The following is a 19199-nucleotide window of genomic DNA, read 5'->3' as shown; positions in this document are numbered from 1 at the left end:
AGACAGAATGAAGCTTTAGAAGTGTGGAAAGTGTGTTCTGTAACAATCGAGAAAATGTACATTATTTACTTTAATCTCTTAGACTCTGAGATTCTGTCAGACTCACAAAAAATTGTAAAACTGAGTCTTTCAAGTTTTCAGCAATTTGATCGAATAAATAGGGGAAAATTTATTTTCCATCCATGGCACACCCCCTCTTCATTGAATAGTCAGTTGTTGTTGTTGTTGTTGTTGTTGTTGTTGTTGTTGTTGTTGTTGTTGTTTTAAAACGGAGTTGAATCCTCCTTAGATACATCAAAACCATAACACCCTCAATAAAACCTTAATTTATCAAATATAGAGACTGACTAAAATTGAGCACAAGGTCCGTTTTTCGATTTTTTTTTATTTTGAAAAAAGTACGAACCTGAGAATCCGGTGCAAACTATAAAAACAAAATAAAACAAAATAAAACAAAACAAAACAAAGCAAAGTAAAGCAAAGCAAAGCAAAGCAAAGCAAAGCAAAGCAAACAAAACAAAACAAAACAAAACACGGTTACAACGACAATGTAAGGCATTTGAACTATTTGAACTAGTTTTACTTTGTATGTAGTTACTCTACAGTAGTCATCCAGAAATGCCCTTTGTACATTGGTTTACTCCATGGACTATTCTTGATCATTCTTGTATCTCTCGGGCGCAGCAGGTACGTTTTGTTTCTTATTTAGTTTACTTTGGTTTGGTTTGGTTTATATGCCTCTTGAATGTTATGTGAATTGTTGTTTCAAGGATACGAAGCTTGGGATCATCATTTCAAAGACGTACTGAAAACATCGATATTTGGAAATGATGACGAAAGTTTTTTCGTGTTATTTTCTTAATTCTTTCTTTCGTTTTCTCGAAATATTTTGCTGTATCTTTTTTCTTATGTATACAAGGAAATGTGAATCGTACTAAAAAGAGAAATAATAACGCTGCTATAATGAAATGTATAGTTATGTGCTTGAAATAATTTACAATGCCAAAAAGTCGATACTTGTGAACACGGTGTACTCAGATGTGACGAGCACACAGCTCCAGGTAGGTGTACTTCTCTGGGTACACTTATTATTGCATCACACTAATCCTGCTACTACAAATGTATCAATATGCGTTCTGCACTAGAAGATAACCAGTTCTTTCCATAAAGGTAGGGGAAACATATTTAAGTCAAAATGTTGTTATATTTTCCTTTACACAAGATTACAAGGAAAACAACAATCTGAGAAATACTACGCAGCTCGTAATGTTTCACGCCCTCTACAATTCATATTGGCAATTTGAGTTCGTTTGTTCGGTTTATATTTTCTTCCAGCTGTCTGCATTGGTTACACATGTATTGTGACCTCCATAGAAGTATTCCATGTAAGTACTATACAAACTGTTTGATCTGATTAATTGAGTTTAAGAGGAATGATTTGATTGTTTTGTTGCTCATCATGTACGTAGACGTGTGCTAAGAAATTGTGGACAAAATGACGCAATCACCCATGCTTGCACTCTGCACTGTGCATATGTGAACCGGTGACGTGACAGGAGTTCTAACTTCTGTCCATTTTTACAACCTTCACATATTTCCGACAATGACCGTCGGAAACTAGCTAATCCCGCACAAATCTTCTCACGATTTCCACGAGAACTACTACACTCTCTGTAATGTACATGAATACTGGACGATCATACCTTATGATAACAGTGACATTTAACCACCATGACCCTCAACTCAAGCCTAGGTTTCAAGCAGCTGTTGTGCACTGCACTGTCAGTCATGTACATATGTAGCCTAGGTGTAACCTTGGAGTCATTATACTGTCAGTATAATTACTCCAATATAAACGATGGAAGTATAACTTAGGGGGATACTATATCCCCTGGTCACCGGAAAGATTCTCAGTATTGATCTGCATTTCAAGTTTATTTTCTTTCTTTTTTTTTTTTTCTGTTGGTCTGTCTGTCTGCCTACCTTACCTTCATTTGTATGTACCGGTATGTATGTATGTATGTATGTATGTATGTATGTATGTATGTATGTATGTATGTATGTATGTATGTATGTATGTATGTATGTATGTATGTACATGTATGTATGCATGTGTGTGTGTGTATGTATGTATGTATGTATGTATGTATGTATGTATGTGTGTGTGTGTGTATGTATGTATGTATGTATGTATGTATGTATGTATGTATACATTTATTTATTCATTAATTTATTAGTAATGTAAATACAAACTGCAATAATTGAAAGTTTACATAAATGTTATTTTTATTCTCTTTAAGGCTATTAGTTCGACCAATCTTCAGGATGGCTGCAGCAGATACATTGAAGAGATTAGAACAAAGAGCAAAACAAGCAGATGAAACTATAAGTTATCTCAAACAACAAGTTGATGTCCTCAAGAAACATGCTGGTAACTTAGCCATAAAGATTTCATCAGTTGTCCCTTGCAGTATCCACTGTCACTAGTCTATCAATGTGCATAACACCATAAAAATGGGGTCTCCATGGTTTTGTGTATATAACTTTAACCATAGATACTGGACAGCCTCTCCACTGTCTATGCTTTAACTTAATTGAAATATTTTACATTGAAGGCCCACTTCAGATTAGGATTAACATTTAGGTGTGAAAAAAGATTCTTTGGTAGAGCTATAGAAAAAGTTGGACTTGGAACAAAAGAGTGATAACTTGTAATCCTTGTAAATAAAGATAATTCTAATACAGTGACCCAGGATTAAAACATAACTCTTAAAATTCAGTTGAAATCAGTCACCTATTTGATCTATTTTGAGGTTATTTGTGTAAGAAATTCAAAGACAAAATTTCTAATCTCGCGTATACTATAAAATTTTATATTGTCACATGTGTTTTTATGTTCTATTGTCTCTTTACCTCTGAAATGTTATAGTCAATTTTTATGTAGGATTTGTATTTACTTTTCACACATTTCTAAAATTAAAAAAGAATAAGGTAACAAAATTCAACTCTGTCAATTTCTTAACACTGACTACCCTTGAACTTTTCCCCAGTTTATAGAACATCATCTTACCAACACAAATATTCTAAAGTTAGTAAAATTTTAATAAATCTAGAAAGCTAAGTTGTTTTCCAACTGAAACTAAATCCATAGCAGACCACTTGACCAGTCTTTTCATTGTATTTCAATTTTCAACAGATTTGAAATTGGAAAAAGTTTGAACTGTAACTTTTCTCTCTCAATTTTGATGGAATGAATTTTCACTTTGTCTATTTCAGTGAGTGCACTGGCTAATGAAGAAATCCAACTTGAAGCTGAAAACAATCAACTGAAAAAAGAAATAGAATCTATGAAGAAAAGACTTGTGTACATAGAAACACAAAATGGATGTAAGTTCATAATTTTACAGTTGTATTTTATTTGTAAAAAATGTGAACCAAAAATTAATTTCATTAAGCATCAAACATGGTCATTTACTACATGTGAAGAAGTTGATCTAGATAATCATATGATCATGTGTTTTTGTTAACAGTTAAACAGATGTCCCTACCAAATGCCAAAATGACAGCAACAATAACAAATGGTCCTGCTGCACCAGCTGCAACTGAAGCTGCATCCAAACCTGTCAATGCTGCAACTGCTGATGATGCCACTGATGCAGCGAAAAAAAAAGAACCGAAACCAGCAAAGAAGAAAAAAGGTGAGATGTGATGTAGTTTGATTTGGCATGATATTGATATGATCAAAGTTGTTCAAATCTCAATCTGTGAGAGTAATTAAGATATTCTAGGTTTATTTGCCAAGTTATGATTAGATATGTAGGTGATGACAATATTTGTCAAATTCCCCATCTTTATCTTTTTCTGGATTTCTGAAACCTTCGTAAAATAGTACATATCATAATGAAGCCTTTCCAATGGCTATATATGATATATTTTGATATGGATAATTATTTTGTTAAATCCCCTCAACTGTTCTCTGTATTTTCCCATGATTATCTTTCAAAAATACATCAATTTGATAAAATTGCTAGCTTTTGTGTCACAGAGTGTTGAAACACATGAGAAAAAAATTCTGACTAGGTGGCTATAACTTTGTTTTGATGATTCATGCCAGCATTTTATGTACTGTAGTATTTATAGTAGTATGTATATAAAGGAAGTTTAAGACTTGAGTATACAACAACATAATGGCAACACAAGACAACACCTTATTGTTACAACAATATAACAGCAAAACAAGACATCACCTTATTCTTATGCTGTTCTAGTTATGATACAAACGATCAAGTAACATTACAAAGTCTAGCCATTTATTTAAATAGTGAACTATTTCTAGTGACAAATTTGAAGAATTTGGTAATTTGTGAACTTCTCATATCTAGAGGAAGAAATAAGACTGACTGCAAACTGGGAAATTATGCAAAAATACGCTCTCATATTTTACTACTCAAAATGGCCAACTGATGAGATATTATATTTGAAACTTTAGATGATGTAACAACATTGTAGCCATCTGGTTCTTGTAGGCTCTGTTTAAAATCTCTTTCAAGTTCATCGTAATTTTATCCCCTTTTCACAATCTTTCATTTGGGCTGCATGTATTTTCCTCTTTTTAGAGGGTAAACCTGCAAAGCAACAAGAAAAACAGCCAGAAGTTCCTGTTGATGTCAGCTTTCTGGATCTACGAATTGGATACATTAAAGACATCAAGAAACACCCTGATGCTGACACACTGTACATTGAGGAGATAGATTGTGGGGAGGAACAACCAAGAACTGTTGTATCAGGTTTAGTCAGACATTATAAAATGAGTGAGGTAAGACTATTTATCAACATTGTGGAGTCATGATGCTGGAATAGTTGGTGTGGGTGGCTAACAATCTGCTGGTTTGAGCCTCACCATTGTCATTTGCTTCTGAATAGCTGACAACACAACCACACCCATAGCAACAGTTAAACAATGACCATAGCAACAGATAAACAATGGCCACAACAGTTAAACAATGGCATGTATTGCAAAAAATAAAAACCTGGATGGATAGACTTGTGGATAAACATGTAAGAAATGATTCTTTGTTTACCTACCAACAAGACCATGACCATAGCAACAGCCAAATGGCTGTGTACATTGTTAAAATAATAACAGGGTGGATCAAGCAATTAAAAAATTACATAAAAATGTTAGAATACCTTAAAATGATGGTGCATGTTGCATGGGTAACAAATGTGGATTGGCATATGGATAAACATTTTTATTGTAGATATCTCAAATTTTACAGTTTTGCTACAATACAATTGGCACTATTTTTAGTATTTTCCTAATCCTGCAACTGTCACTCTCTTTTACACTGACTTCACCTGAAGAGGGTTAACTTCTTTTAAATCATGTCTCACTATTCAGTCACATAAGTACAGTATTTGAGGGGAATGTGTCTTCTACAAACACTTGTTCATCATTTCTTTGCAAAACAAAGCCGTGTCATGTGGAAGTTGTTGTACATGTATGAACTTTTAAATTTTTCAGCAACACCAAAATTCATAATTCCATAAGGTTGTTCATCAGCCTGCAGTATTTCTAATGTTAAGTTTGAAGATACAAATGTAATAAAACCATATCTACGGAAGGCTGGATCTGTGTACCCATAGCCCAGATCACCATATTCCTTCTGTATAACCCATGCAACAGGTTTCTTTTTTTCATCAAATATTGCCAAGTGTTTGTAGTGTTCAAGAGTTTTGGCAAAATTTGGTGTAAATGGGAGTATATTTTTCTCTTCTATCAGTTGTGCATATTCACAAGATAGCGGTCCCATTGTAAATCCCTTTGGTAGTGGGTTTGTTGAAAGTAGCTTTTTATGCTCATTCTGGCGGTCAAAGGGAAATGTCTTGTATTCCAGCTCAAATATTGGTTTATAGTCCATTTGTTGGCAGGTTACTTCCTTGATATGGTCTACCAAACAAGAAGGAACAAGTTCAAATACTATGTCATCTTCACTCCACTTCATTACTCCATCCTGCTTCAGTAAAGTTGTAAGACTACCACCATCAGTAGAGTAGGCAAAGTATGTTGTGTTGTAGGGAGGTTTGTAGAAGTTGTTGGCTTTACAGACCACACTTTTACAAAATTGAAATTGTTCATTATCTGTGTAGATGTTGAGATGTGGCCAAGTATTATTGGTTTGATGACTATTCTTTATCATGTAGTACACAGGGTCACATTGTGGACGCCATCTTGTGGTGTATTTCAATAATTCAGACATTCTCTTTGAGGTTACCGAGTATGCCATGAGTTCTGTGAATACAAATTGTGTGTTTTGTCATATAGAGATAAGTTACAAGTACATGGGTCACTGGTGAATTCTTTGCATTAACGGCTTCTATAATGGATTCTATAAAGGCAAAAAGTTCTGTGTTCATCTTCCTGTAAACTGTTGATGTTTTCTATCACTATAAACAAACTTGTATATTAAATGTGTGGAGTGTTTGTCTATGTATCAATATCCGGTCAAAACTGACAAGTTTCTTTTTTTTTGTCAAATAATGATGTATCAACATAAAGTACCAAAGAGTGAATCAAAACATAGCAACTGATTTCCATATTTGATATTCGAGTCATACAGTGTATTTAATTTTTATGTCAACCTGTGGTAAAACTGTAACATACATGCACTGGTTATTTATTTGTCCTGTTGAAAAAGAACATTTTCAGCGGAAAAAACCCCCCAAAAAAACCAAATGCTTGTGGTCTGATTAAATGAATGGGGAAACTGGCACAATTTGATCAGATTAAAAGGAGGGAGATAGAATAAGAATTTGAATTCCTCCAAAAGGACTCAGGAGGCGGTATAATGCAGTTTGACTCTTTGAAATCCAGCCATAAACTCAGTTGAACTCTAAGGTCAAGAACTGAAGGGTCTAAAGTCCATAGCATGTAATGGTGACTGAACTATGTACTTATATACTTATATACATGGACACATTGAATTTGAAACTCAAGTATTCTGACTGTATTCATGTCTGTTGTAGAAAGAAACACTTTTGGATTGTGTAGGTCCTACCTCATTTAGGAAGAGTCACTCTGTTATCTACATGGGTTGCTCTTGTATATGCCCTGTTGGTTCAGCTAGCAGCAGCCAAAGAACTACATTCGAACAGCTCTGTGTTAGATAGGTCAATCTTTGATGTCATTTGCTGACATTTACCCTTTGCTCTGTGCATGGGTGATACTGTCATGCTCTATGCATATGTAAATGTAGCCAGTCAACTTTTACATACTTATGCAGATGAGGTGTTTTAAGTGAAGCTATGATAATCTAAATTTATAGTAATTAGAGTTATTCTGGTAGAACTCTTGAGATGAACTGTGTTGATAAGCTTCCACTCATCAGATGTCAGTGAATGATGTGATAGTAAGAGTGAGTTTTAACCATAGACCCTACATGAAATGGTTATGGAATGATACAAGTAAAATACAAATAAGGGATGGGTATGGAAATGAAACAAAGGTAATCAAAAGGTGTTAATTCAAGTTTAAAGCAGGTTGTGGTGTTGGAGGTGGGGGAGGGGAGACAATAGCCAGTGGAGAATATATTAACATAGTTAATGGCATAGAAACCCATATTCATGACTTTTCAATAGGCTTTTACACTCATTATTTTGCATGCTATCATATGTAGATGATGATAAGTATGGATATAGGCAAGTTACATGGAAACATTATAGAAGATTGACACACATGCCTAGCAACTAAGGGACAATTGCACAATATCACACAAGCTCACTATGATCAATAAACAAACCAAACCCCTTCCCTTCTCCTACAAGAAAGTTCACAAGTGCAAACGACAGGTTTATATATGGTGTAAACAGTGGTGAATATTGTAGTGGTCACACCCCTATGATTGATACAATGTAAAAACATGGTATTAACACATTAAAATATTAAAACTGGAAACCTAGTATTGTACATCTCATTAGCAGTAAATTTTTAAATTCCCCCTGTCATGACGTATACAAACACACATGCATTGCTTATATCACTTCTTTCTGAATGGTGTCCATATTTGGTGTAAAAATCCACCATTTGTACTGTAGTTCAAGAACAAAAAAGACACAGGCACTTCAAATATCTGTCCCTATATTAGCAGATATGACCTTTCTTTGTATATGAGCGTGACCTTTACCATCCGAGTCTAACTTTAACCCAAAAAATAAAAAAAAATTCAGTTGCTAGTCACACAGAATATTTGAGTATTTGAGGGAGATATGTTTTCTATGTAGACTTGTTTGTTACAAATTACACAAAACAAAATACATACACTGATAACACACAAACATGTAAAATGATACATTTTATCTCACTGTGAACACAAATCAACATCACTGTCAGATGAAACAAAGAAGATTCACACACAAAACTGTCTGTTGAATGTGTTCATACTTCACAGTGATATCAAATATAACATTTCATGTGTGTGCATGCTATCAGTGCCAGTATGTTATTTCTGTAACTCTTCCCAGAAGACGTGTGAGACATAAAAACCATCATGTTGCCAAATTGAAAAACTATAGTCTGCCTGGCTTGTAGTAAGCAATATGCATTGCAAACTGACTCTTTTTGTTTGTTTCTTTTGTTCATTGTTATATCAGATGAAAGATAAATTAGTGATTGTATGCTGTAATTTGAAGCCAGCTAAAATGCGTGGGGTTCTCAGCCAGGCTATGGTTATGTGTGGCAGTTCACCTGAGAAAGTAGAGCTTCTAGATCCTCCAGAGGGCAGTGTTATTGGAGACAGGATCAGCTTTGAAGGTTATAAGTGTAAGTACATGTATACCTATTGACAATGGTCACATCTGACCATAGACCCTACACGTAGGGTCTATGGTCTAACATGTGCTACCTCATACTGTACACAATCAAATACTAAGACAGGTCTCTCTCATACTTGTGTTTACTACTAATTTTGTTACAACCTGTTTACTTTGTGACAAAATCATAATGTACAAGCAGTTCAACCTGGTAAAATATTGTACTTTGAGATGTCATGTTTTGTTCAGAACCATTGTCCACTTGTTACCCAAGGAAGCCAACATATAACACCAATGTTTTTGTTGAACTATTTGCTAGTTTCTGCTGGCCCCCTGATAATGGTGTGATCAGCTGATTTGGGATGGTTGACAGTAGTTCAGTGTCATTTTACCCATTGCTGCCAGGTGTTAATAACCTCATAAAGTTTTTCTGAGAAGGTCATGAGGGTTGCATTGATTACTGGTCACCCAGAAAAGCATTGTCACTGAGTATCAGGACAAATCCGAAGCTCAACAGAACTGTATGAAGCTGAACTGCTTACTAATAACTGATTCTGGAATACACCCTGTGGACTGACTTAATTAAACAACTGTAACAAAGGGACATGCATGCACCATATCCCAGTCATGTTGTCCTAAACAGGAATAGAACTGGCTGAGATAATTCCCTCACAAAGTAGTTTTTATGATGAATGTATGACCGCTTGTGTTATCACATGATTTACCAAGCTGATGAAAGTTGTAAATCATTCCTTAGTATTAGATTTTAATAACCGTGTTCACTGTTTATAACTGTCTTAAAAATGTTGCAGGATGATGTTATTGAAGCTGAAAGCTTTGAGGTTTGCTTTGAAATAAGCTAGAAGTCAGATGGTATTCCTGTCCCATACAATCATTCTTTTTTGTCTCTTGCTTCACAGCGGGAACAGGTGACTTCCCAGCACAAATGAATCCCAAGAAGAAGATTTGGGAAAGAATCCAACCCGATCTCCTACTCAATGGCGATGGAATAGCTACGTATAAAGGTGTGCCTTTCAAGGTTGAAGGCAAAGGAGTATGTACAGCGCCCTCTATGAAAAACTCAGGAATAAAATAAAACGGCGATACTGTGCCCTCTACGAAATATCTGGCCTCAAGTAAATGGTGCTTCATAACTTTTGGCAAAAGACTCTATAAAATAAGTCACAACCCATCAGATTATTCAGCACAGTGCAAATTTCTCAGAGAGAAGCATGCATACATCTTGAATAAATTTATTAAAATACAAACATAAAAAAAGTGTATTATTTTCTAACCATTCACAATGAACTGTTTGAGAGGCCTTCAATAATTACAAAGTGGGAAGGCCAACATTTCCACTCCACCACATTATCCCACACATCTTGCCACACTATCCCCCTAACTACCACTCCTCTCCTCACACTGCTAGTAACAGTTAATTCAGTGCATTTCACTGATCAGTTATGATATTACTTTACAATGGTGACGGTGGTGGAATATGGTAGCAGTAGAATTTGGAACTGGTGGCAGCAGGTGGGATCATGCCAAAATCACAAAATAATGAGTCAAAGTAAAATGTGACCCTCCCCTAATTTCCATTTCCTAAAAAATAGCTCTCCCCAAGAACCGGTGTATAAAAAAGTGACCCCCCCCCCCCATTCCCCTGGCCCTCTCGCTGGTAATTTTGAAGGCTCCCATAATATCACGTTTCACATAATATTCATGCGGAGTTTGCTTCCAAAGCCTTAGAAGATATAGGCAATACCCATGTTACCTACATTTACACTACACTACACTACACTACACTACACTACATTAGACAGATAAAGACCTATGTTACCTATATAAACTGAATGTCATCATTATCTAAAGTAATGATACATTACATCACCTACAAATCTTGTGACGTATTCCATATACAGTGTTTTTGTTAAAGGGCATGAACATAGGTAAATTTTATGTTAAATCTCCAGGTATTTTACCAGTTTCCAGTGGAACATTTGGTACAAGGCAGGGCAATCTATGCAAGTTTTACCTAGTTCTTGGCTTGTGTTCATCATCCTGAGTTCACAAATATAGGGAAAAACACCATTAAAGAAGAATCCTGTAGGAAATAAAGCCATTTCATAATCAACTAGTTTCATAGAGTGATTTGATAATTTTACTATACTTGTATCACACACATACACACACATGTTCATAGAAATACACATTTGAAACTTTATATTTACATATGGTGCCATATCCAATATGACATACATGTACCTTTTTACACAATAGCTTGGCTCTATGTAAACATCCATTTCTAGTCAAATACCACAAACGCACACGTCATCAAAAGCTTTGGTTTACCAGTGTTCAGCTATGGATAGTGAAGACAACAGGGAACTTGCAATCCAGACTGAGCATGCTCAGATGCAAAGGACTATGGGATTATCTGTGGTTATTGTAATACCTAATCTTGAGCTACCGATAAAATAAACCTCCCACAATGGTCAGGGTAAATATTAATTGATTATTTATGGCTGCAAACAATGTAACGATATTGTTTATAATTCAGTGAAGAGAAGCCAACAAAGTTCTGTCATTTGCTGAAATTTGACCCATGTACTTTGTTCTATCCATATATGAGGTCAGTCGGTAGTCTCGCTGCCACACTCGTATGTGACTATCGTCCCTCAAAATTGTCTCTCAGCTTTTCCCTCACATCTCGCGGCTTCGCCGCTCGGGGCGCACTTCGTATTTTAAGTGTAGCTGTCATAATCTAATATTTTATAGTAATTAGAGTTCGGTTACGCTGGTAGAACTCTTGATAATTGCATTAGCTTTCAGAGGCATATATATACATAATGTACCTATAACCATACCTATACCAATGCAAAGGGACTATAGTCACAAGTCTGGCAGCGAGACTATAAATATAGGCCGAGACTTTGAAAGCGAGTACTTTTATCAACTGCACCACAGGGAACGTGCAGTTACGCGTACGTATGGTTATGGTTATTTACTACTGTTGATTGCATAGTACGGAGTTCTTGTACATTTAACCCCCCCCCCCCCACAGGGGTGACTATTTACATTTAACCCCCCCCCCCCCACAGGGGTGACTATTACAAAGTCAATGGGCTTCTTCCGTCTTTTATCTTGTTGATGTAGCTGAGCTGCTCATAATCGTATTGGTTAATTTGCATAATTAATGATTTTTCGATAATTGGCCAATGTGTTAACGATGTAAGCATATTTCATGTAGTTTCATATAATTATGATTAATTTTCCAATTAATGGAGTACGTCACATGTATTACCTATAGCTCAAAATTTGTCATTCCAACAATGCATGTAAGACTACAAAATTATGGTTTTGCCCTTATGGGAGGCATTCAGTTTAAATCTGGTATAAATAAAGTAACGGTGTTACAGCTCTAAAGTTCAAGAGACCGTCACTTCGCCTCTACTATTCGAAATTTCAGATACTAGTAAGTCTCTGGTACCACATTGGCATCTGCAGTTCCCTGTTCCTCTTTGTTTTATAAGTTGTTTTGTAAAAATGAAACAACTTTCATTTGTAATGATATTAGAGTTTCATTATATTATTTTTTTTCGTTAATTAACATTTAATACATGTAACAAAATTATTTAGTTGTTAAAAAAGTATTTCTCTCGGGCGCGAAAGGTATTTGAGTGCAATCCCTGAAACGATAAACGATGTTCTAATGTGCATCTGTACCACATTAGTCTGCTTATTTGCAAAAACATGTTAAATATAAATATTGTCTGGTAAACTGTGTTGATATGCAACGAAGTTTTGCAATACTGAACACACTTTTTTACATTATTTTTTTTACAGTATTACATGTAAACCTCTGCCATCCCGATCCTCTCGTGACGAAACCTCTAGACATAATTTTAACACAGTCACATTGTGGTTTAGTCTCCATGGTCTGTACCAGGCTGATAGCCAAATAGGCCCCGAGCCTTCACAGTCGCGATTCGTTTAAACATTATATAACTACAAGTATATAATCATGAAAAGGTGCATACAATGTAAGTCTTTTTCCCCTTATACTAGTAATATATATATATATATTGTTGCTTTTGTAAGGACAGAGAATGAAGAAAACCTTACAATCTTATAGATAGCAATGCCTTAGGGCAATTCACTGGTCATTGAAATCATACTCATAATGTCCGAAACAACGTTTTCGGTCATTCTCTCTGAGGGTATAAATTACACTCTTTGGATCGAAAGATTGAACCGTTTATTGTTCGCTATTATCACATACATTACGCGGTTTGAAAGTATTCGAAGTATGTGAAACCGGAGGACAAAATACAGGAAAGGCCATCGACATGCGTCGAGTCATTCACACCACACTGTCAGAGCGCCACCAATGGCGTAAAGTTTACACAATGAATATGGTATGATTGATGAATATGATTATAATAATACAGTGATTCATACAATGACAACTTGAAACCAATCTTACGCAATTCATATTTTATATCACGCAATTTTATCTCGGATAGCAAACATGTCATGTCCGTTCTGCGTTGAACTTTTAACAAAAAGTTCGACGTGAAGTCTGGCCTGTCAACGTTTTTGCGTTTTCCTATCCGTGACAAGCATTACCAATCCAACAAAGCTCTTCCGGTAACCTCTGACCCCACATCGAAAGAATCAACGAAGATCTGAAGAGGGCACGTATATCGTCATCGAAGAGGTAAGCAACATATCTACAATTCGTCAAATTAGTGAGTTTTTGGTATATATTGATGTACATTGTTCACGATCTTAGATTCTCCTTCCCACGATCGAAAAATGAGCGGTAAACAAGGGAGGGGTTTACCTGTAAAGTTACGTGCGATTTGTTGTGTGTGGAGATTGTTTACGTACCATGAGGATTACCCTAAGGGATCACCCTATCTCGAATTATTGAATGACAGCGGAGAACATTTCACCATCTCTGCTCTCAAAATTTCGCTGGTGGCCTACCCATCAGCCAAAATAGATACACCTGTGTTGTCAAGGTTAGGATGGCGGCCATGTCAACTGTAATTGGTGTTAATTGTTACGTTACGTCAGCGGACTGATACCCCAACATTCATGATCATGACATGACGATGGTCGACTATTTTTGAGTCGTCAGATTATCGATATATCGTGCAACTCAAAGCGTACTACGATGTCAAAAAAGACAACCCGATGTTGTTATGAACCGCTATAGTTACATTAGAATAGTGTGAATTCTTGAAGTAATACACACCATTTACAGTTGCTAAAATATTCTTTTGTTTCCGTAATTGGCCCAGTAGGACCACGTTGTCAGCACCTGACATTTGGTCTCGGTGTTGTTTCGAAAAGTTTTGCGATGAAATGGTGGTATTGTAATGCAACTTCCGTCTGCCATTTTTCAGCACGGTTTCCGCTGTGAAAATGTATCGTGTGATGGAAAGAACTCAGTGTACATGTATCATTATTGAAAAGTAATATACCACCAATTGTTGAGTGGATCAAAATGTTTGTTTAGCAACAAACTTTTTAAAACAATCCTCTACAGGTAAACAATAGAATGAATGAACCATACAAGCCAGCAGACTTGCAATATGGTAATTGCTCATGAATTTAGCTGTTTTATTGAGTCCTGGCATAATTAGGAAGTAGGAAGTTTCTTTCCACTTTCCATGGTTGTAGTATCTTTCCATGACATACTTTTTTTGATAAATAAAAAGGCTAACCGTTCTTCACAATCGACTGTTTTGTTGTGATAATACATACTGACTATAAATAGTGTGACCTTGTACAGGATGTAGATTCAGTTACCTTTACAAAGTTGTTCAGTAACATACTACTATGGTGTAAGGTTTTACTAATTCAGTTTTGCTGTTCCCATGGCATTGATGGTGCTTTCTTATCAAGGTTCATCAGAGGGATTATCAGGATTAGTGGTCACAGGCTATCTACCACTCTGATTTACTGAACAGAACTGTGTTTTTGATGACATGTAGTTTGCTAAGTTTAAACCTGTTGTGAAAAGTGAGCAAACAGTGATTATGTAGAGTGTAATATTGACCAGTATAGGTACATGTATAATGTGAGGCCAAGTATCTTCAGTCAACATGTCTGGTCCATGGACCTTGATTAGTTCTTAGGGAACTGTTTCCACGGCCCTCACCAGAAACGTTCTTTATGTTGCTTTCACATTCTCGCAAACCAGAGTTATTATTTCTACCACTACATTTCGAAACAAATACTTTCAAAGACTGTGTACATATTTTTCTTCTCTGGTGGAATAAATTTCAATTCAATTCAATTCAATTCAACAGGGAAAGTAAATAACTGAATTGGATAAGTAACACTTGGCACAGTATGTTGGAAGTACAGAGACTTGTATTACATGTACACATCATGGTTTGATAAAAACAGTTTAAAGGCCTCTGTTTGGCAAAGGACCAGAACATTGCAAACAATGCAAATAATTTTATCAAAACACTCTCTAACTTTTGGAGTGTTGGACATATACTGGTTATGTTGCTTTACCCTTGATGGTTCATTTCAGTTTCAACAAGTGAACAAAAAGTTTACATTACTAATATTACTAGTAGTATTCATATTATTTATTTTGTAATTTGTATGGGTTTTTCGTTGTCCCAAGTCACAGTGGTATAGGTTTGGTGTTTATTTATCTCACATGAGTGTTGCCAGCTTCTGTTATTTTTTCTTTGAGTGCTTCTACAAAACTTCCTTTCCCTTGCCATATACATTGTACAGTAGAAATAAACATATAAAGCCATTGGGTAGGTGCATGATACCATGGAACTGCAGGTCACAGTGATAAGCAGCTAGCTTCTGCTAGGGGTACTACAACTACTGTGGCACAATGTGAGGGTTTTATGTGCCTTTAAAATACTTCATGTTTGAAATAGAACACTATGTAGCTGCATCAGAAGTGTGACAATTCTCGTTATGAGGAGACATTAATGATCACAGAATGTGTAATGACCAATCTCTTAGACATTTTGATATGAGATATAAATTACAGCCACCCCGGATGCTGTCAACTTGAAATAACTTAGGGTCAGCATAGTTAGACTTTGAGGGAGCTGTCTTGCATTTCACTTACACGAGACAATTTTTTATAACTATTTGTTTCAGAAGGACATGACAGATTTTCAACACAGTAACAACCCCCCCCCCCCCCCCCCCCCCGGTTGTTCCCTGTGTAATGTACTTCATTTTATAAAATGAATACATGTATTTTAGGACTAATGGTATACACACTAAATAGAAACAATTTTTGTACTGAAATGAATATTATCAACTTCAATGATTTTCATCAGTAAATTCTGAATAAGTGTTGCTGTTAATTAAAAAAACATTGAGAAAGAGACAAATACCTTTATGTTATTAGGTGTGATACCAACACATTAACCTACAAAAAATGCCACATCTATAAATACCATGATAGTCCCTTAGTTCATCTCAATTGAATACGTGTCTTTTGTTAAAATTCTCTAATTGTGGATATGCCAAAGTAAATTGGTACCTTGGAATGAAAAATGGTCCCTACCAAAATACATAGCTTCTAAGGACCATTGAAAAGGTCTATAATTACCCCATAAATATTATTTGACCTGTCAGCAAACGTGATCATACTCCAAGCAGACTGGTATGTTTCATTATAGTATGTGAATAAAAATGATGAGTGTATTGAAATGTCTGACATTGTTATTAGTGGGGTGTTTGTTTACTTTATTTTATTCTATGTTGATAGAAAATGAGGACTCATCAATAATTTTCCAGAATTCTTTGGTCCATTGGTGATGACTCAGCTAACACTATACATTATGAATAGGTCAATCACATTGCTAAGCCTTAGTATACATCTAATGCGATTACCATGATGGGGCAAAGGCAAACTTGTTGATAATGCTTGTGCTAACTGAATGTTTAGATGGCAAGATATACACTGATATCAGGCAGTAGACTTGTTGATGTTTCTCCTGAACTGTCAAATAATGTAGGTATGTTTCTTCTCTGACATTCTATTCTCTGCATAGACTAGATTATAACCGTGGTTGATTGATGCACTGATATTTTACTCACTGCTAGTATTTTGAGAGGAGAATATTTGTGTGCATTTATGACTGTATCTTGCCATCCATGTTTCCTGACTGACTAGTTTATAGGGAGCAGAGTAAGGGAGAAAAACCCCTGACTTTGTCTAGAAACTATACATGTGGGCTTGTTTTGTATGATCTCTCTCCACCATGTAGTCAAATGTCTTTCTCTAACATGGACAGTGGTGCTATTGGAACATTAATATAAACATGATGATGTTATCACATCATGTGCAGGGGTAAACAAATCATTTTGTGAACTGGTGGACAAGTGCCTTAAAAAATCCAGTGGTCCGGCTGAAAGAATTAGTGGTCCCAGGTCCCGCTAATGTGAAAATTTAAATCTTACCTATGATTCTGTATATTCAGATGACTTTTTAACATAGTTATTAACAGTAACGTACTGGTACGACGGACCAGACAAGGTAAAATTTGTGTGGTCCGCTAGTCCTGGACCCAGGACCAGTGGATTTGTTCACCCCTGAAGTGACATACTTTAAGATTGGAGGGTGAGTTTGTAGTAAACTGAACGACGTAACCAGTTACAACCGTCTGTCAGGTGTGTGATGGATTACTATTACTAGTCTACTGATATGCGCTGTTCAGCCTTTCCCCAGCAGGATATTGAGCTACATTTTTGGTAGAATTTATTGATTTCTTTGACTGTACAAGGAGAGAAATATCATAGAAAATAAGCCAACATGTATATTAGTTTCTAGAATACTCCTGACTAAAGTATCTATTATTGTCTACACAAAGTGAACATTCCTTGAAATATGAGTTTTATACACAATTGTATGTATCCATGCTGTCCATGCAGTCAGTGGAAAGCTCTGAAGTAACTTGAAATGAAAATAGTTTCTGGTTATATTTTCAATTTAATGAAAGAAAAATCAGCAAAATATAAGCTCTACAGATACTTCAGATCAGACCTTTCTGATGTGTGTTAGCTCAAAACCATAGATCTTGGAACTCCATTAGTGGTTAAACACATCAAATAGTGATGCAATTTCATTCTATTTAAAATGATTAATAGTTTGAGAATTGTAAACATGTAGCTGTAATCTGTACCATCCATCCTTCAAGGCTTTTATAAATCCAACATAGGAAAGTATAGTGCCTTGGTATAGTGAACCCATTCCCTATAGGTTAGGATGCATGTATTCCCTACAATAAATACCTCTCAGAATTCTCATACCACTATCAATTTTCATGGTATGTAGCCTAAAATAAAGAACTCTTACATTAAAAATAAACAGCCAATAACATCAACAACTGTAAAATATTAATCATTTATATTAGGAAATGTAGGGATCAGTTGATATACTTTATTCGTTCGTTTTTTCATACAAGATAAACGTCAAGCCTTATTTTCTTGAAGGCAGAAAAGTAATATCAATTTGTCACTCTCTATCAGTGTCTAACTGTGTAATTTTATGGATACCGTATTTCAGAATTTAATAGCCTGAGTGCAATAAAGATTCGGTACTATATTCCATTTGGCATTTGTATCAGTTTTTCACCAAACTAAAATATGGCTCCGTGACAGGATTACGTCAGCCCAACCATGGTGATGAGATATGGCTGATTCCAAACTATTACCAGAAGGAAATTGCCATCATAGATTTAATTTCTCTTCCAGTAACTTTCCGATTTTCATGGAAAACTGTTTTAAAGAACGTGTCCCCAGGCACTGTTAGCATATGGAATCAGTTGGTGTATCTAGGGATATTAGTTTTCATCCATACTTTTCTCAGAAAGTATTGATTACTGCAGATAAAGAGAGATGTAAATATGAGTCTTATTTCATGGGGTTATGGAAGTTCACCATTGTGTGCTTTTTATCATGTGTGTGTGTGTGCTGCTTTGAAACTGTCAGCTATATTTAATAAATGTCTATGTATATGAGCACTTAGTCAAAAGTTTAAAATTGTACTTGGCTAATAAACGTACATATATTACAAAAATACAACAAATATATTGTAATATGATAGGGTATTTGTACTTTATATGAATATGTTATAATACAACTGTCATAATATTTAATATTCTGTTGGCATTATTTATGAAGGTTGTGAAATTGTGTACAAGTCATATCAAAATCTAGCCATGTTTTTTTGAGACATTGTTTTGAAATTTCCAATATATTTAGCTTGTCATAGTCATCTTGTGTATGTACATTATATATGTATGTATGCATGTATGTATGTATGTATGTATGTATGTATGTATGTATGTATGTATGTATGTATGTATGTATGTATGTATGTATGT

General features: G+C 35.4%; 2 protein-coding genes across 3 annotated transcripts in view; both read left to right on the top strand.

Moving 5' to 3' along the window:
* Positions 1 to 1322: 1322 nt before the first annotated feature.
* LOC144438901 (aminoacyl tRNA synthase complex-interacting multifunctional protein 1-like) lies at positions 1323 to 10442 on the top strand. Its single transcript, XM_078128122.1, has 7 exons — positions 1323 to 1385; positions 2301 to 2431; positions 3277 to 3387; positions 3531 to 3698; positions 4617 to 4816; positions 8650 to 8818; positions 9729 to 10442. Coding segments are annotated over exons 1-7 (957 nt in total). The 5' UTR covers positions 1323 to 1383; the 3' UTR covers positions 9905 to 10442.
* A 3051-nt stretch (positions 10443 to 13493) lies between these two features.
* Positions 13494 to 19199, top strand: part of LOC144438548 (uncharacterized) — a 158672-nt gene continuing 152966 nt past the window's right edge. The window contains exon 1 of one of the 2 annotated variants that reach the window (XM_078127623.1): positions 13494 to 13528. The gene's annotated coding sequence lies outside the window, so the exon portion shown is untranslated. Of the gene's footprint in view, positions 13529 to 16689; positions 16830 to 19199 lie in introns of those variants that run through there. The other variant, XM_078127625.1, reaches the window with a different exon arrangement.

Source organism: Glandiceps talaboti, chromosome 8 (genome assembly GCF_964340395.1).
Source record: "Glandiceps talaboti chromosome 8, keGlaTala1.1, whole genome shotgun sequence".
In the NCBI taxonomy this organism is placed as follows: domain Eukaryota; kingdom Metazoa; phylum Hemichordata; class Enteropneusta; family Spengelidae; genus Glandiceps; species Glandiceps talaboti.
This window is presented reverse-complemented; position numbering and strand designations above follow the sequence as displayed.